General features: G+C 35.6%; 4 protein-coding genes, 2 long non-coding RNA genes, 1 other non-coding gene and 1 pseudogene across 10 annotated transcripts; 6 read left to right on the top strand and 2 right to left on the bottom strand.

The window, feature by feature from the left end:
• Positions 1-1,204: 1,204 nt before the first annotated feature.
• Positions 1,205-2,227, top strand: AT3G45570 (RING/U-box protein with C6HC-type zinc finger domain-containing protein; the record flags this gene model as incomplete). Its single annotated transcript, NM_114426.1, has 2 exons — positions 1,205-1,495; positions 1,580-2,227. The coding sequence occupies 2 exons, from the start codon at positions 1,205-1,207 to the stop codon at positions 2,225-2,227; spliced, it is 939 nt and encodes a 312-aa protein (NP_190143.1).
• A 425-nt stretch (positions 2,228-2,652) lies between these two features.
• On the bottom strand, positions 2,653-3,146 carry AT3G07165. Its single transcript, NR_141304.1, has 2 exons — positions 2,950-3,146; positions 2,653-2,753 (listed from the first exon to the last, which is right to left on the bottom strand). It is a non-coding gene; the product is annotated as an other RNA (long non-coding RNA).
• Positions 3,147-4,646: 1,500 nt separating this feature from the next.
• Positions 4,647-7,691, top strand: AT3G45560 (zinc finger (C3HC4-type RING finger) family protein; the record flags this gene model as incomplete). Its single annotated transcript, NM_114425.1, has 6 exons — positions 4,647-4,913; positions 5,159-5,744; positions 5,953-6,041; positions 6,730-6,957; positions 7,028-7,168; positions 7,491-7,691. The coding sequence occupies 6 exons, from the start codon at positions 4,647-4,649 to the stop codon at positions 7,689-7,691; spliced, it is 1,512 nt and encodes a 503-aa protein (NP_190142.1).
• A 3,798-nt stretch (positions 7,692-11,489) lies between these two features.
• On the top strand, positions 11,490-11,790 carry AT3G07155. The gene has a single exon (NR_141303.1). It is a non-coding gene; the product is annotated as an other RNA (long non-coding RNA).
• A 2,521-nt stretch (positions 11,791-14,311) lies between these two features.
• Positions 14,312-14,953, top strand: AT3G45555 (RING/U-box protein; the record flags this gene model as incomplete). The annotated part of the gene is made up of 1 exon (NM_148847.1): positions 14,312-14,953. One exon carries the CDS (start codon positions 14,312-14,314, stop codon positions 14,951-14,953), a length of 642 nt encoding a protein of 213 aa, NP_680100.1.
• Positions 14,954-15,320: 367 nt separating this feature from the next.
• Positions 15,321-17,876, top strand: AT3G45550 (annotated as a pseudogene; the record flags this gene model as incomplete). The annotated part of the gene is made up of 1 exon: positions 15,321-17,876.
• A 1,795-nt stretch (positions 17,877-19,671) lies between these two features.
• AT3G45540 (RING/U-box protein with C6HC-type zinc finger) lies at positions 19,672-21,009 on the top strand (the record flags this gene model as incomplete). Of its 2 annotated transcripts, none has more annotated exons than NM_114423.1 (3): positions 19,672-19,755; positions 19,962-20,725; positions 20,811-21,009. In NM_114423.1, 3 exons carry the CDS (start codon positions 19,672-19,674, stop codon positions 21,007-21,009), a joined length of 1,047 nt encoding a protein of 348 aa, NP_190140.1. The 2 variants fall into 2 exon arrangements, with proteins under 2 accessions (NP_190140.1, NP_001325919.1); NM_001339210.1 differs by lacking the exon at positions 19,672-19,755 and adding an exon at positions 19,761-19,815.
• Positions 21,010-22,269: 1,260 nt separating this feature from the next.
• Positions 22,270-22,867, bottom strand: AT3G00790. 2 transcript variants are annotated; one of them, NR_143866.1, is made up of 2 exons: positions 22,746-22,867; positions 22,327-22,665 (listed from the first exon to the last, which is right to left on the bottom strand). It is a non-coding gene; the product is annotated as an uncharacterized misc_RNA (transcript). The 2 variants fall into 2 exon arrangements; NR_143867.1 differs by having other exon boundaries at positions 22,270-22,845.
• Between the last annotated feature and the right edge of the window lie 400 nt (positions 22,868-23,267).

Genomic DNA, 23,267 nt, shown 5'->3' with positions numbered 1-23,267 from the left:
ACTCATGAGAATTAGCATATTTGTTTTTATAAATTGGCATAATGTATTATGGGATATAAATTAGTTTTTCTATACAATTTTAAACAAAAACATTTGACTTCTTTCTTATAAATCTTTGTAATTTTTTTTTAGAGAAATTTAAATATTATTTACATTTGCATTAAAATTGAGTCACTGAATTTGAGAAACAATTATTGACCTTATTGTTACATGTTAAAAATCCTAAATAATTAATAACATACATAATACATGTATTATTTCTAACTCCAAAAGATTGATCTCGTATTGGTAAATTGGGGGTATATTATTAGATATGCATAATTTTTTTTTGGAATAAATATAATAAAATAAATAGATATGAAATAAGAGAGATTTGCAAAACTACACTTTTTTACTACCCTTTTGCAACAATACCCTTTTATATTATCCATTTTTAAAAATACCATTTTATATTATCCATTTTTAAAAATACCACTTTCCTTGAACAAAATGACCAAATTACTCTCATCTAATAGAAACATGAAATTGGAAACTGAGATTTTCCTGCCAAAAAAAATTTCAGCCAAATTTTTGTCCCGCCAAAAATAAAATATATTCCCGCCAAATTATTTTTCGTAACAAATTTTTCTCAGCCAAAAAATGCTTTTAAAAGTCCTTGTAAATTTTTTTTTGCGGAAAATAGATTTACAAGAGATTTTAAAAGTGTTTTAAAAAATTTACAAGAAATTTTAAAAAATTTACAAGGGATTTTAAAAGGGTTTTAAAATATTTACAACAGATTTTAAAAGGGTTATTTATATATATATATATATATATCCAAACCAGATTACAGATTTTTTTTTTCTTTTTTTTTGTGCGAAACCAGATTCCAGATCAATATCAAGAAATTTCAATGGAAAAGGAATTACCTTTTGATTCTGATTCAGAATTTCTGAAGACGAAAAATATGATTTCTCCGAATTTATATATATACATAGAGGACAATAATGTCTTTTTCCACCATTCAAATTGTTTTTTTTTCGGAGAGATAATCTCCGTTTTTTTTTCTTTTTTCGTTTTACACACACAAACTGATAAACATGGTCACGTAGGGAACTTTTTTTTGGTTATCAAAAGCTTAAAAAACCCAGAACTGAAAATTGCACATTAAGTGTTCGATAAATTGTCTAGGAGAACTGTAAAGACTCAAAAACAGTAAAGATACATGGAAGATGATCCAAAACCCGCGGGAGAAATCAAAATTGAATCGTATAGTCTTTACTTCAAGGGTTTGGTTAGCGAGGAAACCACAGAGCTATTAGCGGGATTTGCGGTTGCAATTTGCGACAAAGATGATAATCTCTTGTTTCAGATGAAAGAACAAGTTCATGATTCTAGGGTTGTTACACTTATGGAGGTTGAGCTTATGGCATTGAAGCGTGGACTAACCGAAGTTGTGCGTTTAGGGATCGATCATATCTCCATTTACTGCGATCATTATCAGATTTTTGAATTGGTAAGTTTGTTACTTGATTGTTACGTTTCACATGTCCAATTTCCCCTAATCTTGTTATTGGTGTTTTGTCTTGAATGTTTTTAGGTCATGGAGAGATCTGTTTCTGAGCAAGAGAACATCCTTATGTTAATGGACGATGTGCAACGTATTAGAAAACGTTTAACATCTAGCGTTCCTGTTCTGGTCATGACTAGGAATCAAATTGAATTTGTATATGAACTTGCAATGGAAACAATAGTTTCTGAAATCCGCATAGATATGCCTGATCATAACAAGACTTGTAGTATCTGTTCCGGTGACAATATCGAACCTGAGCAGATATTTTCCGTTGCTTTATGTGGTCATGAATTCTGTATGGAGTGCGTGAAACAACATATAGAAGTGAAGCTACTCTCGGGAGGTGTACCGAGATGTCTTCATTATCAATGCGAGTCTAACCTTACTCTTGGAAGTTGTGGAAATATTTTGACATCTAAACTAAAAGCAATGTGGGAACTAAGGATCGAAGAGGAATCTATTCCTGTGGCGGAGAGAGTTTATTGCCCAAACCCTCTGTGCTCGAGTTTAATGTCGGTAACCAAGCTCTCAAACTCAACAAGAGAAGATGTAACTATGAGAACCTGTGTCAAATGCGGTGAACCCTTTTGTATCAACTGCAAACTTCCGTGGCATAGCAACTTGTCGTGCAACGATTACAAGAGCTTGGGTCCAAATCCTACAGCAGATATATAAAGCTGAAAGCTCTAGCAAATCAGAAAATGTGGCGTCAATGTGAAAATTGCCAAAACGTAATCGAACTATCGGAAGGATGCATACATATCACTTGCAGGTATAACCTCTAATTACATTCCCTATAAACCAATCTAGAAACCATAACATAGAGAGTATACATATCAATTTTACAGTTCCATTTATTCTTTTTGTGTGAACTTGATTATAACTCTATGTTGCATTACATGGTTGCTTGGTAGATGCGGGTACGAGTTTTGCTACATATGTGGAGCCAAATGGATCACTGGAAGAGTTTGCACTCATTCAACAACTAATCCGCCAGATACTCCTTCAACAACTGTGTCGACATGTGTTTGCGTCTTTAGTTTTCTTACCTTTTGGGTAGTTTTAATTCTTTGGGACGTTTATTGTTATCAACATTTCTATCGGTGATCAACATCGTGACGCTTATCGGAAACTCGAGAGGATTGGTAACGATGAGCATGCAAGTGAAGCTAGGATGACAAAATCATATCCTAGTCATTTCCATCTTTGACATAAAAAGATGAAAACTTTGGTTTAATTATTATGATAAGATTTGAAATTTTATTTTGCTTTTGATGTTTTGTTTTTGATCGTCGTACTACAATTTTTTCTTGTCTCGATTATACAAAAACGTTACAACCTAAAACTTTATTATAAATTTTTTTATCAAAACTACAAATCGAGAATCGTACGTAATACCAACAAATCATGTTCTGGTTTTCGCGATCAAGTTCTGGACGAGTGGATCATCCTCTCTTTTCACTTGACCATTGATATAAAGAACCAAATGTTTGTGCAACGCTTCCAGTTAGCCGAACACCGCAACGGGAACACACCCTTAACCGGCCATTCCTGCTGACGGACTGAACAAGAGCAGCACGAAATCATCAACTCTGAAATTGTAAAAGAATATATGTGATTAGTTGCCTCTAATATTCTTTTTACCTTACTAATTAGATATAGTTGTCATAATAATATATGCATATTCTTCTATCCAAATTTTGGTATTTTATAAAATATCTACGTATCGCTAATTAATAATGGGTTCCCAAACGATTCCAAATTTTGCAAGTGATATGTTTATTTGAAATTGGATGCCGAAAGAATGTCTTGATCATCAAATGCTTCTGGTTTTTCTTTTATATGACCACTAAGACTCAATCCCATAGGGTTTTCTTGATGGGTAGTTAACAACTCCATCTTAACCATTGGTCGGATGGTTCTAGTTGACGAAACCGATCCAATTCAATCTGAACACAATGGTGAAACCCAAATGGCATGCATGTTCAAACCTCTCCAATTGATTATTGAGTGAAAGCTAATTCATCATGTGTTTTTTTTCTATGTCGAAAGTTCATATTCTGTATTTATATCTTCTTTGTTGATGGGGAATATACATTTTTGCAGTCATTTTGTGAAATAAATCCTCAACTTGGGACTTATTTATAGTGGCTGTCACTGATATTTAATAATTGTTTTTGATAATTAGAAAGTAAATCTACAAATTAAATGTTTGCATTTAACTACCTTCCCAAAATCTCTCCGCATTAATTATACGATTAGTTATTAAAATAAAACTTCCAAAATATTTAATATCATTTAAACACTACAAAATTATCATTTTTGATATTGCTTTTTTTTTATGACTATAACAATTCGATTATAAGAAGCAAACCGTAGAGATATTTGATAGCAATTAATTACTACAAAATTACAAAATATTAAGACAATGATTCATAAACATATCATAAATAAAATTAGTATTAATAAAATAAATAGATTTTTTTACGGGACGGGTTGGCGGGACGGGTTTGGCAGGACGTTACTTAATAACAATTGTAAACTATAAAACAAAAATATTTTATAGATAGATACAATTTGCAAACTTTTATATATACTAACTTTAAGAAAATAAATTGTCTCCACAGTATCCGCGGGTTAAAGTCTAGTAAACTAAAAACACAAGCTAAATAGAAAGTTTAAGTTGTAACACATCATTGGTCATGGTTTCTTATATAAATATTAAGTGTGCAAAAAAGAAACTGCTATTTTAACAAGTTCTGTCAGACGTTCCAGTTCAACGTAGATCAAATAAAGTCTATTAATTAGGAATTTTATTTTTCTAGGTCCTTGTAGGCCAAAAAAACAAGCTCCACCACGAAAAGCTCTTTCACAAAATTGCAACATGATGAAGATATTCTTATAAGAACGAACACATGGGCATGGGTTCTAACGGATAATGATAGGTTCCCTAAATTTTAGGGATGTTCTAAAATATACAAAATATATATTATTTGGAACTCACGAACGGCCTAACCCTAAAGCCCTAAAATTTTGGCTTCTATATATATATGGGAGGAATCTTCATAGACAACTCGCAATATATATCTAGACTATGTATGACCTAAAACCCTCACCGTTCCACATGAATAGGCTTTACTTCAAGGGTTTTGTGAGCGAGGAAACTAAGGGCTTTGGGGTTGCTATTTGCGACCAAGAGGATAAGCTACTGTATCATATCAAGGGTTCACGTCATCATGACTCTGCCATAACAGTTTTGGAGGCTGAGCTTACCGCATTGAAGCGAGGACTAATCGAAGCTGTGGGTTTGGGGATCAACCATATCTCATTCTACTGCGATCATGATCAGATTTTCGAATTGGTAAGTTTTTTTTTTTGTTGGCTTTTAAGGTTCACATGCGTAATCATATAGATAACATGATCAGATTTACTTGTTTTAGAAGCTAACATGTACGGCTCTTTTTATCAAGTTAGGTGTTCTAAAGTTTCCACAGTATATTTTTAAGCACAATAGACAGTGACTTCTCCCTCTCCTCTCATTGTGTCACACTAAAATATTTCAATGTGTTAGGGTTTAATTAGATATTGTTTGCCTTGAATGTATAGGTCATGGGGATATCGGTCCCAGAGCAAGATAACATTGCTTTGCTTATGGATGATGTGCAACGTATTAGAAAACAATTTACTTCTAGCATCCCTGTTTTGATGACTAGAAATCAAGCTAAGTTTGCTTATAAGCTTGCAATGGAAACAATAGTTTCTGAAATTAGCATAGATATGGCGCCTTCTCAGAGGAAGACTTGCGGTATCTGTTTCAATGATGATTTCAAAGCTGAGCATATGTTTTCTGTTGATTTATGTGGCCATCAATTCTGTGTGGAGTGCATGACACAATATATAAAAGTGAGGCTACTCGAGGAAAGTGAGATGAGATGCCCTCATTATCAATGCGAGTCCAAGTTAACTGTTGTACGATGTGCCAATCTTTTGACTCCGGAACTAAGAGAGATGTGGGAACATAGGAGCCAAAAGGAATCCGTTGTTGTGGCAGACAAAGCTTATTGCCAAATCGAATGTGCTTGGCTTTTATGTCAAATGGAGTTCAGAGATGGTGCTTTAGATGTAGTAAGTCTTATTGCATCAGCTGCAAAGTTCCGTGGCATAACAACTTGTCGTGCGAGCAATACAAGAGGTACGAGAGGTCGGGTGTATATCCTACTACAACAATGTTGCGAAAGTGTAGAAAGTGCCAACACATGATCAAACTAGCAAAACATAGCATGTTAGTAACTTGCAGGTATCGTCTCTAATCACAATCTTTACCTACTGTTTTATGATTAAATCCTTGTGAAAATTTATTACGTTTCGGCTTATTAACATTGTAGTTTTCGTATGTATAGATGCGGATATAAGTTTTGCTACACATGTGGAGATGAATGGAAGCAAGGAAGTTGCCTTCATCAGCGAAAGGAGATGCTTGTGGAGTATGGTATAAGTGTTCTCATGGGGGTGCTTATGGTTGGCGTTTTAGCTATTTTATGTCTTTCAGAGCCCCCAAAAAGACGTTAATAATTATTAAGTTGTATTTCTCCTTAGGATAGTAACGCAATCGTTTTTTTTGATGGTTCATGTTTTTATTAGAAAACAGATTTCCCATAAAACAACAAAAATGTTTGGTTAATTTTACGATTAGTGACTCGTCTCTTTAATTTTGGTTCTGATTTATTTATGTTATAGTGATATCGATATTGAATTATAGTAGAACCCATGCGGATTAACACAAAAATCAAAGTTCCAATATGTAAATATAATAAAATCTTTAAGTTCTACATATATAATAAATTTTTACTTAAACTATGTAAATTCTACTTTGCTTGGACGGGATATGCTTATATACTTATTTTTTACTTCCATCTTTCATGATATGTCTGGCATTGAACCACGCTACAATTGGTTCCATTGATTATTTTAGGGTTTAGGGTCATAGAAAACATGCAAATAAGGAAAATTTGACCTTTTCTTTTAGGATATTACTTATAAATATACAAATAAATAAATCCTAACTGGATTTGGAATTCAAGAGGGGATACGCTCTATATATATTGGAAAGAGTCTTCACAGACATATTGCAACATGTCTATGGATGAACTAATTTCCTCACCATTCCACATGTATAGGCTTTACTTCAAGGGTTTAGTGAGCGGGGAACAACGGGATTTGCGGTTGCAATTTGTGACCAAGAGAATAAGCTACTGTATCATACCAAGGGTTCACTTCATCATGACTCCACCATTACAATTTTGGAGGCTGAGCTTACGTCCTTAAAACAAGGACTAACCGAAGCTGTGAGATTGGGGATAACTTATATCAAAATTTACTGCGATCATACTAAACTTTTCGATTTGGTAACTCTTTCTTGGCTCACAAGTCTTTTGTTTAATATCGTAATTAATGTTTTTTCTTGAATGTTAATAGGTCATGGGGACATCCGCGCTTGAGGATAACATTGCCTTGCTAATGGATGATGTGCATCGCATCCGAAAACAATTGAAGTCTAGCAATCCTATTCTGGAGACTAGAACTCAAATTAGTATGCTTATAAACTTGCAATGGAAAGTTTGGAAACGATAGTACTTCATGAAGTTAGCAAAGATATGCCTTCGACTTGCCCTATCTGTTTCGACCATGACTTGGAAGCTGAGTGTTGGGGTCGGATTCCCCCCACAAGCAAGACCGAGCCAAACAGTCTAAGAATAACAATCACCTCATGGTTAAACATATAAATGGCCCCTAGCCTAGAACAAAGCACCTCGGGACTTTATTCGATCGACCGTCCCGAAGAGAGTTTGTAAAATGACTCGGGTGTTAATCATATGAGCACAGCCCGAGCCAATCGTGAGAACGCTGCGGGAAACATCTATATCGGCTCGGGAGACAGCCAACTGAGCTTAATGGAGTCATCAAGCGCGCCCCGAGCCGGTACATACCGTTTGCCCCGAAGCCACCTCTCAAACGACCACCGAGCCGTGAAAAACACGCGAGGCAAAGACTTGTAAAAACCATTCATTCTCCAAGGATCATTTCCGGTAAAATAGGATCTTTTATGGGACTTTCGGAAATGATAAAGGAGAATCTTTGAAGATAATGTCGAAATCAGGAAATCTCCCCAAAACCTCCGAAGAATAAGGAGAATATCCTTAGGACGATTATCCTCTAGAACCGACCTAAGGATAAATAAGAATCTTCCGAAGAATATCGCGAGAGAGGCGGTTTAAGGATCCTATATAAAGTGCCTTAGGGACTTCACAAAAGAGATATCTTTGGATACTCACAAGAAACACATAACTTTATACATATTGAGAACTACGAATGGCTTGATCCCTTCACAGGGTACGTAGGCAATCCATTATGGATGCAGCTATACCTTTTTAAAACCCAACCCTAATGTATTTCAGAAGAGATTAGAACATCTTTTGTAATCGAGTCTTGGATAGAATACCTAATGAAGAGAAATTACTAGATTTGTTTTCCCTCTCTAAACAAATCTATTGTGTGAATCCTTGGTTCAACAATTGGCGCCGTCTGTGGGGACGACAAAGAACTCTCTTCACATATCATTCATCCAAGTATTCGATGTACGCTCATCAAGCCAAGACAATCAGATCCGTCTACTTGCGGGGGGATTTCCCGTCAAGACACAATGAACCAGATGACGTACAACCATTCCACGGATTGCCCCGGAGATCAGCGTTCCAAGGAATCTAACCGTAACTCCATCGGATATCTCTGCTCAGAGTTATCGCCGTTTTTCTGAAGTCGATGCTGTCTGTTTCTTAACAGATCCGTCCGAATAGACCAGTTCACCTCGGGGCCGATTTCCCGGCAAATCACAGGGAATCTCGTAAGGGTTAATACCTCTACGGATCGCCCAAAGAGTCGTCTTTTCGGAGAAGTTGACCTCACCTTAATCGAAGATATATGCTGAGATATAAACGTTTACCTCAAGCGAGTGCAGCCAGTCATGAGACCCAACTCTATAAAACCAGTCAGCTTCGGGATCGTTTTCCTTGAAAATCCTGATGAACTAGGCAATGATATACCTAGGCGATCTGTAGATCAATTTAAAGCCCTGAGGCTCTTTTTAACAAGCCCGAGCTCACTTCGTTAGGGTCTGTTTTCTCGGAGATACTGCCGTTTATCTGCAGAAAGTCTGACAAAATACAGATCGATCTATATCCGATCTGTTGACCTCGGAATCAAACACCCGGCGATCTAAAAGGCATCACGAGGCGATCTAAGTATCAACTGAAAGCCCCGAGGCTTATCTTTCAACAGAGACCGACCTCATCCAATTCCGAGCTGTTTACTAAGCGTTATCACTGTTTCAATGAAACATATGACACCTGTCAAATCGCAGATTCGAACTGTGGGAGCAACTGGATTAGAAAGCAAACTCCCAACGATTCAGAAAACATCAGGAGCCGATCTGCACATCATTTTGAAGCTACAAGGCTTATCTTTCTAACGGACTCATCCTTGCCTCAATTGATTACATCTAACAAGAGTTATTACTGTTTTTCTGCGACAAGCACGTCCTGGCTGTAGCCCAAAGATGCATGTCTGCGGCTATCAGATCAACCACCTTTGTGACCGATTTTACGTCCATCGTCGTTTCCAGGACGATTCCACCAACATGCCCATCTTAGGCTTCACGTCTTCACCTCGCCACCGATGGTCTTCAATTTACGAAAGCTTCACGTCATCGCCACACTTCATCACCACGGACCATGTGTCATGGAGGCATGGAACGCAACATATATCTTAATCACTAAGAACGCAACAAAAAAGGTCGTTGTTTAGATTTAACAAAATCAACTGCAACCCAAGTCAAAAGCCCAAAATAAGTTCCAAACCAAGGAGGAGTATTAAGGCGAAGGGTAGTTTCGTCAAATCCCTCGATGAATGCCGCCTGACACGCAGACACAGAGTAGCTCGTCAGCTCGTCCGTCTCACAAAGCTCGTCAGCTCGTCCGTCTCACAAAGCTTGTCAGCTCGTCCGTCTCACAAAGCTCGTCAGATCGTCCGTCTCACAAAGCTCGTCAGCTCGTCCGTCTCAAGTAGCTCGTCAGCTCGCTCCTCTTCGTCAAGCTTATCAACTCGTTCTCTTCACCAAGTCCCTCAGCTCGTCTTCAAGCTCTTCAGCATCCTTTAAGCCCTTTAAGCTCCTTAGGTCGTCCTCAAGCTCGTCAGATCGTCTTCAAGCTCCTCAGATCGTCTTCAAGCTCTTCCCATCACTCGACCACCTCCTCGCCTAGCTGTCAGCTAGTCAGATCGTCCAACTCGTCTAGCTATCGACTCATCCCTCAACTGAAACTCATCTACCTCCTCGCCTAGCGGCAGTTCGTCCATTGACTGCATAGTCCACCTACTCGTCGCCCAGCTCGTCTAAACCTTCAGCAGAACTCGGTTTGTCCAATTCGCCTCTCTACCACTGTTCATCCAGCTCGTCGCACGTCTGCCGGCTCGTCACCTACCATACGACCTTCCTCCAGTAATGGCCTAGCTCGTTTATCATAACATGAACTACGTGTGGCTTGATCCCTTTCTAAGGGTACGTAGGCAACCTTTTACAAGGTTCAGCTATAAGACGAATAAACTCTATTCTTCCTCGGACATCAAGATCGTTTTCCGGCCTCAAGCTCGTCTTTCATCTACAATCGGCTCGTCTTAACATATATCTAAGAAAAATTGTCCCTTCCTCGCCTTGGAGAGCTTCTGCTTTATCTTCCTTAATCACAAGACGTTGTTCAGATCTCTCAAAAACATGTCGTGTAATGAATATTCAATGGAAAGAGAAGTAAAGAAGAAAGATCACCAGAAGTCAGCCAAAGAGTAAGCATCACTGGATACTGCCTCCTATATTCACTGAGGATCGTATGTTGCTACCGGAGCAACCGAAACCAAAAAACAAATATAGCAAAGGAAGAAAAATTCACTTTGTCACAGCAACTTCATAAGACGGTAGAAGCCTCAGGCAATATCCGATCTGACTAAAATTCGGACAAAATCTTCGTATGACTATCAGCTAAAGATTCAACGGTGGGATCAATAGTTTAACGGTTCAAACGGAAGTTATCAGTTCTTCTATAAATCAGCAAAAGGAAGTACATTACACCAACAAGTGACAATGGATCGTCACTAGCAATCGCTCAAGGTTTCCACTCATTCATCAATGATGCGATCTCCAATTCTGTCTCGACGACCTCCCTCATAAAAGATAAGTTCAATTACTTTCTTACATATTAATTAAGCTTGATTGACATTCTCACTTATATCACTAGCATTCATCCTTGTTTCTCTCTTTCTACGCAAAGATGAGATCTCCTCTAACGAACAACATCTTAAATGTAGATTTTCATACAACGACGTTTACAATCTCAGAGATTCAGATCGTCCATGCCGTAGATATCATCATCCCTATGTCCAAATCATATATATGCATTCTCTGCTATATTTTTTGCGTAAACTTGCAAAAAGGGGGGGGGAGTGGGGTCCGTATATCCATACTCCCACTTCAATTTTAAACTCTCGTTTCGGTTTAAATTTGAACTTCGATTTTTCTACTTCAAATTTTCTTGGAATTTGATTTCTAAATCTTTTTACTTTGATAACGGGCGACGGCCTATTATTTTCAAAGTTTCATTTACACCGCTTCGGTTACAGCGCGCTATATAAATATTCAAGATAAGAATCTGCTCGAATGTTTTTCCGAGCAGGCTATGAATTCTATCTTCTGAAACCCGGTTATACTTAACACCGGTGCCCCAGCTCGTTTCTAAACGCTGGTAAAAGATTGAATCAAATCGGGTCGCAACCGTGGGTATTCAAATCTACTGAAATCCAGTTACTCTAAACACACTGGTACCGAGTCAACCGCCTCGGAAACTAAATCCCAGTTATCATAAACACTAGTGCCGAGCTTTTGCTTCGGCTAAATACAGTTTCTTATCTGCTTTGGTCTGTGCTTAGAAATCCAGTTATCCCGAATAACCTGGTACCGAGACGATCAGCTCGGAACGAAGTATACTGAACCCAGCTTTGACTCGGGCAATTTGTACCCGAGCCAACCACCTCAGTTCGTCTGTAGCTTTCCTAGCTCGAAGTTCGTCTAGCTAGCAGCTCGTCTGCACTTCGCCTAGCTGACAGCTCGTCTACAGCCGGTACATACCGTTTGCCCCGAAGCCACCTCTCAAACGACCACCGAGCCGTGAAAAACACGCGAGGCAAAGACTTGTAAAAACCATTCATTCTCCAAGGATCATTTCCGGTAAAATAGGATCTTTTATGGGACTTTCGAAAATGATAAAGGAGAATCTTTGAAGATAATGTCGAAATCAGGAAATCTCCCCAAAACCTCCGAAGAATAAGGAGAATATCCTTAGGACGATTATCCTCTAGAACCGACCTAAGGATAAATAAGAATCTTCCGAAGAATATCGCGAGAGAGGCGGTTTAAGGATCCTATATAAAGTGCCTTAGGGACTTCACAAAAGAGATATCTTTGGATACTCACAAGAAACACATAACTTTATACATATTGAGAACTACGAATGGCTTGATCCCTTCACAGGGTACGTAGGCAATCCATTATGGATGCAGCTATACCTTTTTAAAATCCTAATTCTTTTTCTGTTCTTGAGCAAACCCTAATGTATTTCAGAAGAGATTAGAACATCTTTTGTAATCGAGTCTTGGATAGAATACCTAATGAAGAGAAATTACTAGATTTGTTTTCCCTCTCTAAACAAATCTATTGTGTGAATCCTTGGTTCAACACTGAGCAGATGTTAACTGTTGATTTTTGCCGTCATCAATCCTGTGTGGAGTGCGTGAAACGATATATAGAAGTAAAGCTAGTTGAGGGAGGTGTACTAAGTTGTCCTCATTATCAATTCTTTCTTTGGTGTAGAAATGGAGGTTTTTTTTTTTGGTGCATTTTCAAAAATGCATTTTTCAAGAATAACTCCTTATGTTGTCTATTTTTTAAAATACCTCTTTTATGTGCTAAACGTCGAAACTACTTTTCTTTTGTTGAATGAATATAATGAGAAAATCAAATATTCTTGCCAAAGTAATTTTTGGTGCAAAAAAAAGGTTTCTCGCTAAAAATAATTTGGTACTCATATTTTCCTTTTTAATTTTTTTTCATGCCAAAAAATTAAGAAACCCTTATAATCTTTTTAAATTCTTATAAATTCTTTTAAAACTTTTGTAAATCTTTTTAAAACACTTATAAAATCCCTATAAATGTTTTAAAAACCCTGTAAAAGCTTTTAAAATCTTTTTAAAACCCTTATCAATATTTTTAAACTTTTGCAAATCGTTTAAAACATTCATAAATCTTTTAAAACCGTTTTAAGACAAACATTTCGCAATGACAAAATTAATTTACAAAGATTCCAGCAATTCCTTAAACTCTTTTTAAAAAACCTTTTAAAAAATTCTAGTAAACTCTTTAAAACCCCTTATAAACCCTTCTAAATCTTTTTAAAACACTTTTGTAATTCATTTAATAATATTTGTAAATCCTTTTAAAACACTTCTAAATCCTTTAAAACCATTTTAAAACTGTTGTAAATCTTTTAACACTCTTATAAACCATTTAAAAACACTTTAAATCCTTTAAAAAATCATTGAAAACCCTTGTAAATCTTTTTAAAACGATTTTATAATCATTATAAATCCTTTAAAACCCCTGTAAATCCTTTAAAAACACTCTTAAATCCTTTTAAAAACCTTGTAAACTCTAAAAGTTTCTAAGATAAAGTTTCCCACCAAAAATTATGGGATCAATTATTTTTGTTGGGAAAATGTTTCAGATATTTTGCTGGGAAAATTCAAATGTTTATTTGTTTACTTAATTATTTATTAAATAGGGGTAAAATGCCCATTAAAAATTAAAGGAGGAAAATGAAAATGATATCGAAGTGAGGGGTTATTTTTTAAAAAAGAAGGTATCAATGAAAGGACATTTCTAACAATTTCTCTTTTTTTTCCTCTCTATATATTTTTTCTTTCTTTTTAATTTAATCATTTTTATCTTTCCACTTTTTTGGTATGATTCATATTGATTTATTCTAGGAATCTCTTTTTCTTTATATAGTTTTGAACTAATTCATTTTGCAATCTCTTTTAGTTTAAAATCTGTTTTCTTTATCCACATATTTGTTTTTTTTTTGTCAACCACACATTAATTAAAAAATAACTCCATGATTAGTTGCCCAATTAGGAGGAGAAGTGTTTACAAAAGATCCACATATTATTTAAATAATGAAATTTTGCTATTTTATTTAGAGAATCTAGAATAAATTTTTAAAGTTAATACTTGAAATGATTAATTATTTATATAAAGAAGAATATATCTTTACTATACTATTAACACTCTACAAGGAATACTTTTTATGATAATTTAATTTAGAGATTTATACATTTATTTAAATACATTAAGAATTAACTAAAACTAGGAATATATAAAATGAGATCTGTAATACATCATTTCAAAAGGTGATTTATCTAGTTAAAGTCTTAACTCTTAACTTCTCTATAGGATGTAGGATGTATTTATTACTTTCATACTAACTACACTCACGCACAACCGAATTTTATATGTTTATATATCAGTTTTTCGACCTAATTAATAATCTAAACATGTGTTTGGCTCGGATCATCATCTAAACTCAAAATTAAGTTAAATTTGCAATGGAAACAATAGATTGTGAAATCAGCTTACTTGTGGATCCTGAGACTTGCAGTATATGTTTCAATGATGATTTCAAATCTGAGCAAATGTATTATGTTGCTTTATGCAATCATAAATTCTGTTTGGAATGCATGAAACGATATATAGAAGTGAGGCTTCTAGAGGGAACTGTACTGATATGTCCTTATTATCAATGTGAGTCTAAGCTGACTCTTAAAAGTTGTTTTCATATTTTGACATCTAAACTAAAAGCGATGTGGGAACAAAAGATTGAAGAGGAATCCATTCCAGTAACGGAGAGATTTTATTGCCCGAACCCGAGGTGCTCGGCTTTAATGTCGAAAATCGAGCTCTCTAAATCTACCTTAGAAGATGGATTTGTGAGATGCTTCCAATGCGGGGAGCGCTTTTGCATTAACTGCAAAGTTTCATGGCAAAGTAACTTGTCATGTGACAATTGCAAGAAATTGGGTAATAATCCTACATCAGATGATAAGATGCTAAAAGTTCTTGCAAATGAGAAAAAGTGGCGCCAATGTGAAAAGTGCCAACATATGATCAAACTTTCGGAAGGATGCATCCATGTAACTTGCATGTATCTCTCAAATCATTTTCTTAATTATAATCCATTCAAATTTTGATGATTAAAGTTTGTTTGCCTAATTAACATTATATTCATGTTTTGATGGATAGATGTGGCTATTTGTTTTGCTACACATGTGGAGCCGAATGGAAGCAAGGAGGTTGCCCACATCGACAAAGGATGCTTGAGGAGTGTTGTATTGGTACTCTTATCTTGGTTCTTCTTGTCTCTTTAATAGTTCTTTATTTTTATTAATTTCTAAAAAATAATAAATTAATCGGATTTCTAGATTATTCATGACGATAATGAAAACTAAACAATATAATTATAAGAACAAAAAACATAAGAGGTTTCATGCTTGCGTAAAAACCAGAATTTCCCAAAACAGAATAAATTCAATCGCAGATGATCAAGGACATATGTACATGGGTGATGGAGAGATTGGTTGTCATGCTCAAAAATTCTTCACGGACATATTCACCACTAACGGAATACAAGTATCCCCAATTGACTTTGCAGATTTCCCTTCATCTGTCACAAACATAATTAACTCGGAGCTTACGCAAGATTTTCGTGACAGTGAAATTTTTGAAGCAATTTGTCAGATTGGTGACGATAAGGCTCCGGGTCCAGATGGTCTAACAGCACGTTTTTACAAACAATGTTGGGATATTGTTGGTAACGATGTAATTAAAGAGGTGAAACTTTTTTTCGAATCATCACATATGAAGACCAGCGTCAATCACACTAACATATGTATGATTCCAAAAATTCAAAATCCTCAAACGCTGTCCGATTACAGACCTATAGCTTTGTGTAATGTCTTATACAAAGTCATTTCAAAATGCATGGTGAACCGTCTTAAAGCACACCTAAACTCAATCGTCTCGGATTCGCAAGCTGCGTTTATTCCAGGGAGAATTATCAATGATAATGTTATGATCGCTCATGAAATTATGCACTCCTTAAAAGTCCGGAAGCGAGTCTCGAAAACATATATGGCAGTGAAAACAGATGTTAGCAAAGCATATGACCGAGTAGAGTGGGATTTTCTGGAAACGACGATGCGACTTTTCGGTTTTTGCGATAAATGGATAGGTTGGATAATGGCTGCTGTGAAATCTGTTCATTACTCAGTCTTGATCAATGGTTCACCTCATGGATATATTTCGCCGACTCGAGGTATTAGACAGGGCGATCCCTTATCCCCATATTTGTTCATTCTTTGTGGAGACATTCTCAGCCATCTCATTAAGGTCAAAGCATCAAGTGGGGATATTCGCGGAGTCCGAATTGGAAATGGAGCACCGGCTATAACGCATCTTCAATTTGCAGACGATTCATTATTCTTTTGTCAAGCTAATGTGAGGAACTGTCAAGCTCTTAAAGATGTGTTTGATGTTTACGAATATTATTCCGGGCAGAAAATAAATGTTCAGAAATCATTAATCACTTTTGGGTCTCGTGTATACGGTTCCACTCAAACACGACTAAAAACACTTCTGAACATTCCAAATCAAGGAGGAGGGGGTAAATATTTGGGTCTTCCCGAACAATTTGGTAGGAAAAAAAAAGAAATGTTCAATTATATCATAGATCGTGTTAAAGAAAGAACTGCTTCATGGAGTGCAAAATTCCTCTCGCCAGCCGGAAAGGAGATATTGCTAAAATCAGTTGCCTTGGCAATGCCCGTCTACGCGATGTCCTGTTTCAAACTTCCTCAAGGTATTGTCTCTGAGATAGAGTCTCTTCTGATGAATTTCTGGTGGGAAAAAGCTTCAAATAAAAGAGGAATACCATGGGTTGCTTGGAAGAGACTTCAATATTCTAAGAAGGAAGGAGGGCTGGGTTTCCGGGATCTTGCAAAATTTAATGACGCCCTCCTTGCAAAACAAGCATGGCGAATCATTCAATATCCCAATTCTCTTTTCGCGCGGGTTATGAAGGCTCGATATTTTAAAGATAACTCGATAATTGATGCTAAAACAAGGTCTCAACAATCTTACGGGTGGTCCTCTTTGCTTTCTGGTATTGCCCTCCTCAGAAAAGGTACACGGTATGTGATTGGCGATGGTAAGACTATCCGTTTAGGGATAGACAATGTCGTCGACTCTCACCCTCCTCGTCCTTTGCTAACGGATGAACAACATAATGGTCTATCACTTGACAATTTATTTCAGCATAGAGGTCATAGTCGATGTTGGGATAATGCCAAATTGCAAACTTTTGTGGATCAATCTGACCATGACTATATTAAACGCATCTATCTCTCAACAAGGAGTAAAACGGATCGTCTTATTTGGAGCTACAATTCCACAGGTGACTATACAGTCCGCTCGGGTTATTGGTTATCAACGCATGACCCGTCAAACACCATCCCTACAATGGCTAAACCCCATGGTTCAGTAGATCTAAAAACCAAAATCTGGAATTTGCCAATCATGCCGAAGCTAAAACATTTTCTATGGAGAATACTGTCTAAAGCCTTACCAACAACGGATCGCCTCACCACGAGGGGAATGCGCATCGATCCTGGATGTCCACGATGTCGTCGAGAGAATGAATCTATCAATCACGCACTTTTCACATGTCCTTTTGCAACAATGGCTTGGCGGCTATCTGACACACCTTTATATCGAAGCTCTATACTATCTAATAACATTGAAGATAACATTTCAAATATTTTATTACTTCTCCAGAACACCACTATAACAGATTCTCAGAAACTTATCCCATTCTGGCTACTTTGGAGAATTTGGAAAGCACGAAACAATGTGGTTTTTAACAATCTTCGAGAAAGTCCATCAATAACAGTTGTAAGGGCTAAGGCGGAAACAAACGAATGGCTTAATGCTACCCAAACTCAAGGTCCTAGACGGCTTCCAAAGCGAACGACAGCAGCGGGGAACACTACATGGGTTAAACCTCAGATGCCTTACATAAAATGCAACTTCGATGCTAGTTTTAATGTGCAGGATTGAAAAGCTACAGGAGGTTGGATTATTAGAAACCATAATGGGACACCTGAACATTGGGGATCCATGGTACTAGACCATACAAGCACACCGATAGAGGCAGAAACAAAGGCTTTATTAGCAGCACTTCAACAAATTTGGATCCGAGGCTATACACATGTCATCATGGAAGGAGATTGCCAAACTTTGATACAACTTGTTACCAATTCTGCTTCACATTGCTTTTTAGCGAATCTACTCACAGATATTCAGTTTTGGGCTGGAAAATTCAGAAGCATTCAATTTAAATTCGTCAAGAGGGAGGGAAACATGATTGCACACGATCTGGCGAAACTTGGTTGTAATTCATCTTGTTTTTATTCAGATTCTGGACTTTTCCCTAGTTGGCTTCAAAAACATCACTGTAACAACACTATTTAATTTATGAAATTTTTTTGACGTAAAAAAAAAAAAAAAGTCTGACTTACAACCTTAATTTTTCTTAAAGCCTTGATTACAAACCAATCGTGCTGTACCTTTATTTTTAAACTTACATCCCAATTTTTTTTTTTCTTTTTTTTAAGGTTGTATTAGAGTAAATTATCAAAGCCCTATTTTCTTGGCTGTAGAAATTTTATTTCATTAGATAAATACAAAAAAATAAATTATCAACATAAATATATAACAAAAAACAAAGATAAGTTCTAAAAAAGCTGATAATTATCAAACCTAAAAGAAAAAATTTAGATTGCAATGAATTTATGGAATAATCATAGGTAAAATTTAGATTTATTTTATTAAGAATTCATAAGATTTTATTTTATTTTTATATCATCAGAATATATATATTTAAATTAGTAATACAAGACATTTTATTTACTATAAAAAAACTTTTATTACTAATCCATTTTTTATAAATATTTCAAGTTAAAAACTTACAACAGTAATTTTACAGTAAGAAAAGTTACAGCTACAGTCAACACAGTTACAGCAAAATCTCTACAGCAAAAATTTTACAGTTACAGCCCAACCAATCACCTACTTAGTTAATTATCTTTGTTTCATAGCTCATTTTCTTCTCGTTGGTTCTATTATTTGTTATTTTTGATTGGTATCGCCAATATATTATCTTGGTAGTACGAAATCGTGTTCATGGTCATGGAAAAGAAGAGTACAATACAACCATATATTATACAAGAAAATCTTTATTTTTTTCTCACTCCAAAGACTTTCGAATCAGTCTTATATATAGAACTAAAAGTTGAACTCAAAAACTTGTCAAATAGATCGAAACTTGATGGACAAGAAAGCTAAACTATGAATTACAAATATAACTTTTGAATCCCAAACAAAATATTCTCATGAAAGAAGATGACTCTTACATAATTCACGAAAATGGAATCAAAATTACAAATGTCCGCAATTAGATAAAATAATTAAGCCCTTTCACAAAAAAAAATATAGATAAAATAATAAATTAAAAATTCTTAAACATAACCTATATTTTCGGAATATTATTCGCTAACTAGAATCATTATACAAGTTTATCCAAAGATATTTTCCCTTTTAGTTTTGGATTCTTGTTAATTCTTGTTAATTATATTGGACTCTAGAATCTCATCAAGAGACTGTAGCATAGGAAGATGCTTAGGGACTCCCTAGAAAAGATGACACCGCAAAACCCTCACCGGTAAATTCCTCCGGCGATATTAGCACTAGTTCTCAGTTGTGTAGCCTTTACTTCAAAGGTTTGGTAAGTGATGACTCATCGGCCGGATTTGGGGTTGCAATTTTCGGGAAGAAAGATGATCTCTTGTTTCAGATGAAAGGACCAATTCATCATGACTCCAACATTACACCTTTGGAGGCTGAGCTTACCGCATTGAAGCGAGGACTAACCGAAGCTGTGAATTTGGGGATCACTCATATCTCAATATATTGTGATGATTATCCAATTTATAAATTTGTAAGTTTTCTTTTTGTTTTAATATAAAAACGAACATTGCTTCTTAGGGTTTATGTCGTTAGTATTGGTTGTTTTTCGTACTTGTCTACCAAGTGTAAAAATCTGAATATTGATCATGTCATTATTCATTTGCTTTGAGTACGTAGGTCATGGGAAGATGCGTACCAGAGGAGAATAAAACTGCCTTGCTAATGATTGATGTGCAACGTATAAGAGAAGGATTCAAGTCAAGCTTTCCGATTTTCGTGGAGGGAAAAAGAATTAGTTATGCTTATAAACTAGCAAGGGAAACAATAGTTTCTGAAATCAGCATATCTGTGAATCCTCCTCGCCAACCTAAGGCTACTCGCAAAACAACTTGCAAAATCTGTTTAGATGATGATATTAATGAGAATCAGATGTTTTGTGTTGGTAAGTGTCGTCATCGATTTTGTTCCGACTGTATGAGACGACATATAGAGGTGAGGCTACTCGAGGGAAGTGTAATGAGATGTCCTCATTACCGCTGCAAGACTACGCTAAAATTTGGAGGCTGTATAAATCTTTTGACACCTAAAATAAGAGAGATGTGGCAACAAAGGATTAAAGAAGACTTAATCCCTGTAACAGGGAGAATTTACTGCCCAAACTCGCGATGCTCGGCTTTAATGTCAGAAACCGAGCTCTCTATATCAACTAAAGAAGATGAAGTTAGGAGATGTTGCTTCAAATGCGGTCAAATCTTTTGCATCAAGTGTAAAGTTTCATGGCATAGTAACTTGTCGTGCAACGATTACAAGAAGTTGAATCCATACCCTACAGAAAATGATGGAAAGATTAAAGCTCTGGCAAATCAGAAAAGGTGGCGTCAATGCGGAAAGTGTCAACACATGATTGAACTTTCTAAAGGATGCGTACAAGTAAAGTGCAGGTATCATCATCTCTATTATTAACATTTTCCTTTTGAAAGTTGGTTACATGTGTTAATCTGATTTATCATTGTATTTTCTTGATAGATGTGGACATAAATTTTGCTACCGATGTGGAGTCCAGGCTGGAGGTTGCAAACATGGTCATGGTCTTCCTCCAAGGCCTCCACCGCCGCCACCGTCGCCCCCACCCACGCCAGTAAATATTTGTTGTATATTCTTTATATCATCAATTTTGTTCGGTTTATTTGTGTACATCTTTTTATTAATTAATCGTAAACATTAAATTTTCGTAACTTACATAATTTATAATGGGTTTTTTCTTCTGAATCTTTTTGCATAAATTAGAACGCAAAATAATAATTTATCGTGTTAACATTAGATTTTTGACATCAAATATTTAATAGATTTCTGTTTCATATATATTTTACTTTTTATCAATGTTATATAGATATTATCAAATTTAAATAGTTTTCTTTGTTATTTGAAAGTTTCCTATGTTAAAAGTTACTTTTAAAAATATTTGAAAAACAAAAAGAGGAATGACGATATCTCATGTTTATGATTGTAAGTATATTATATACTAGAAAAAGTCTCACGCGATACGTAAGTGAAATGAATATAGTGAAATATACGACTTTCACGTCTAAATCCGACATTGTTTTGCTCGTCAATTCATATTCGTTGGGTTTAAGATTCACCGAATTGATCGAAGAAGAGAACGACTCTTTCTAAAAACTCATCTATGTTCATAAAATTCAAATCAAATAGATTAGGTTTGGCGATTTAATCTGACCAATTTTATGAGGTAAAAAATCAAGAAAGAAGACAATATCATCGGAGCCAATTTGAGGGAAGAAGAGCCATCGAGCTAGTAACTACAACGACTTGTCGTTTCAGATTTTATAGAGATTGTGAAGTTTAACGATGATGTTATAACTGGAGAAAGAAAAGAAGAAGAAGAAGAAAAACCACGAAGCTTACAAATATATTTATTTGTAAAACTACAATGTGAATTATGTTAGCATGTTGGTGAAGTTGTGTCTCTAGACAATAGAGGTCATGGGTTTGAGACTAAATCTCTAAGTTTTTAAAATTTTGATTTTTCGTAAAATGAAGTCGTTTTGTGTTGGCGATATACACGTGTCATTCATGTCACCACGATTTCACAGTGGATTAACGGTGTGAAATTTTTACACGTTTCTGTAAGATTTAGCACAAAAAAATTAACTTTGGGTTTGAAATTCAAAATTTTTTAAAAGTGCATGTATGATTTAACACACATATAAGTTAAATCTGTGAATTCAACATAGTTCATTTGTGCAGGTATGAAAAAGCCGATTTTTGGTAAATTAAGTTATAAATTACTGTTTAGTACATAAGCGTTTATCTAGATTTGCAAAGATCAAAAATTTTAAAACTTGACCCAAAATAAACCAAATATGAACAAATGGAGCAATGTTTGTATATTGAAATTCTAAACTAAATGAAGGAGACGGAAAAAGTAATCACACATAAAAATAAAAGGTGAATATATTAAGAAACACCAACCTGAAAAGATTTTATGTATCAAATGAACAATCGCCTATATATGTGTCATTTGGTTAAGTACTCATTTTTGGTGTTTTGACTAGAAACTAAATACTTTCCAAAATTAATATGAATTTTAGCAACTTGACAAAATAGGCATTTCGAAAACAATATTTGTTAACTTCAAAACATGATGAAGAAGTAGAGGACCATTAATAATTCCACTCTCATTATTTTCTCTTCTTTTCCAAATAATCAACATTTCCACTTAACTTCTGCTTGCTTGCTTAAATTCTGATCAGCACAGCTATTCTCTCTTTCAAACATGCCACGGTTTCTGATAACGATTGCACTATGTGCTCCATCTATGCATCAAAGGCTTGGGGAATATTAACCATGAATCTAGCCCAACCTTGAAAATATATAACTGCTTAGATATACAGCTTACAAAAAAGAGAAAGAAAGGCAATGAGAGTCCGAGGAAAACATTACCGGGTGTTGAGCAAGAAACTGGTTTTCTGGAACAAGGGCTGACTCGTCAAACTTTTATCTCTCTGGATCCATCGTAACCTTCCACGCTCTTGTCGCTTGCTTATGCCATTTAAGTCCGACCCAATGCTTTTATTATAATTATAAGATACGTCGTTGTTTATTTGTATTTTTATTTACAAATCTGAAAACCAAAAACCAATTTTCTCGTTGTGTATACCACTGCTCTTTATGGATTTGACCCCGAATATATTACTACACACTTCACCGTGCCCTATTGGGTAATTACTCGGACAATTATAACACTAACTAAATAAAACGAAAAATTATCATATGTGATCTATCTCATAGAATAAAAGATAAATCGTCTTTGTTCAGGTAACTTTTCATTCGGTCAATCTATTGCATATGGCATAAGAAAAATGACTGCATCTACCTCAAGGGCCACCTTCTGATCGTGTCGCACTCGCCTCATCGACAAGAGCATCAAGAATTGGATGACTTCACTTTGGTATGAGACGTTGG

The sequence above is a fragment of the Arabidopsis thaliana genome, chromosome 3 (genome assembly GCF_000001735.4).
Source record: "Arabidopsis thaliana chromosome 3, partial sequence".
Classification (NCBI taxonomy): Eukaryota; Viridiplantae; Streptophyta; class Magnoliopsida; order Brassicales; family Brassicaceae; genus Arabidopsis; species Arabidopsis thaliana.
The sequence above is the reverse complement of the archived record's forward strand: the minus strand, read 5'-3'. Positions and strand labels throughout refer to the sequence as shown.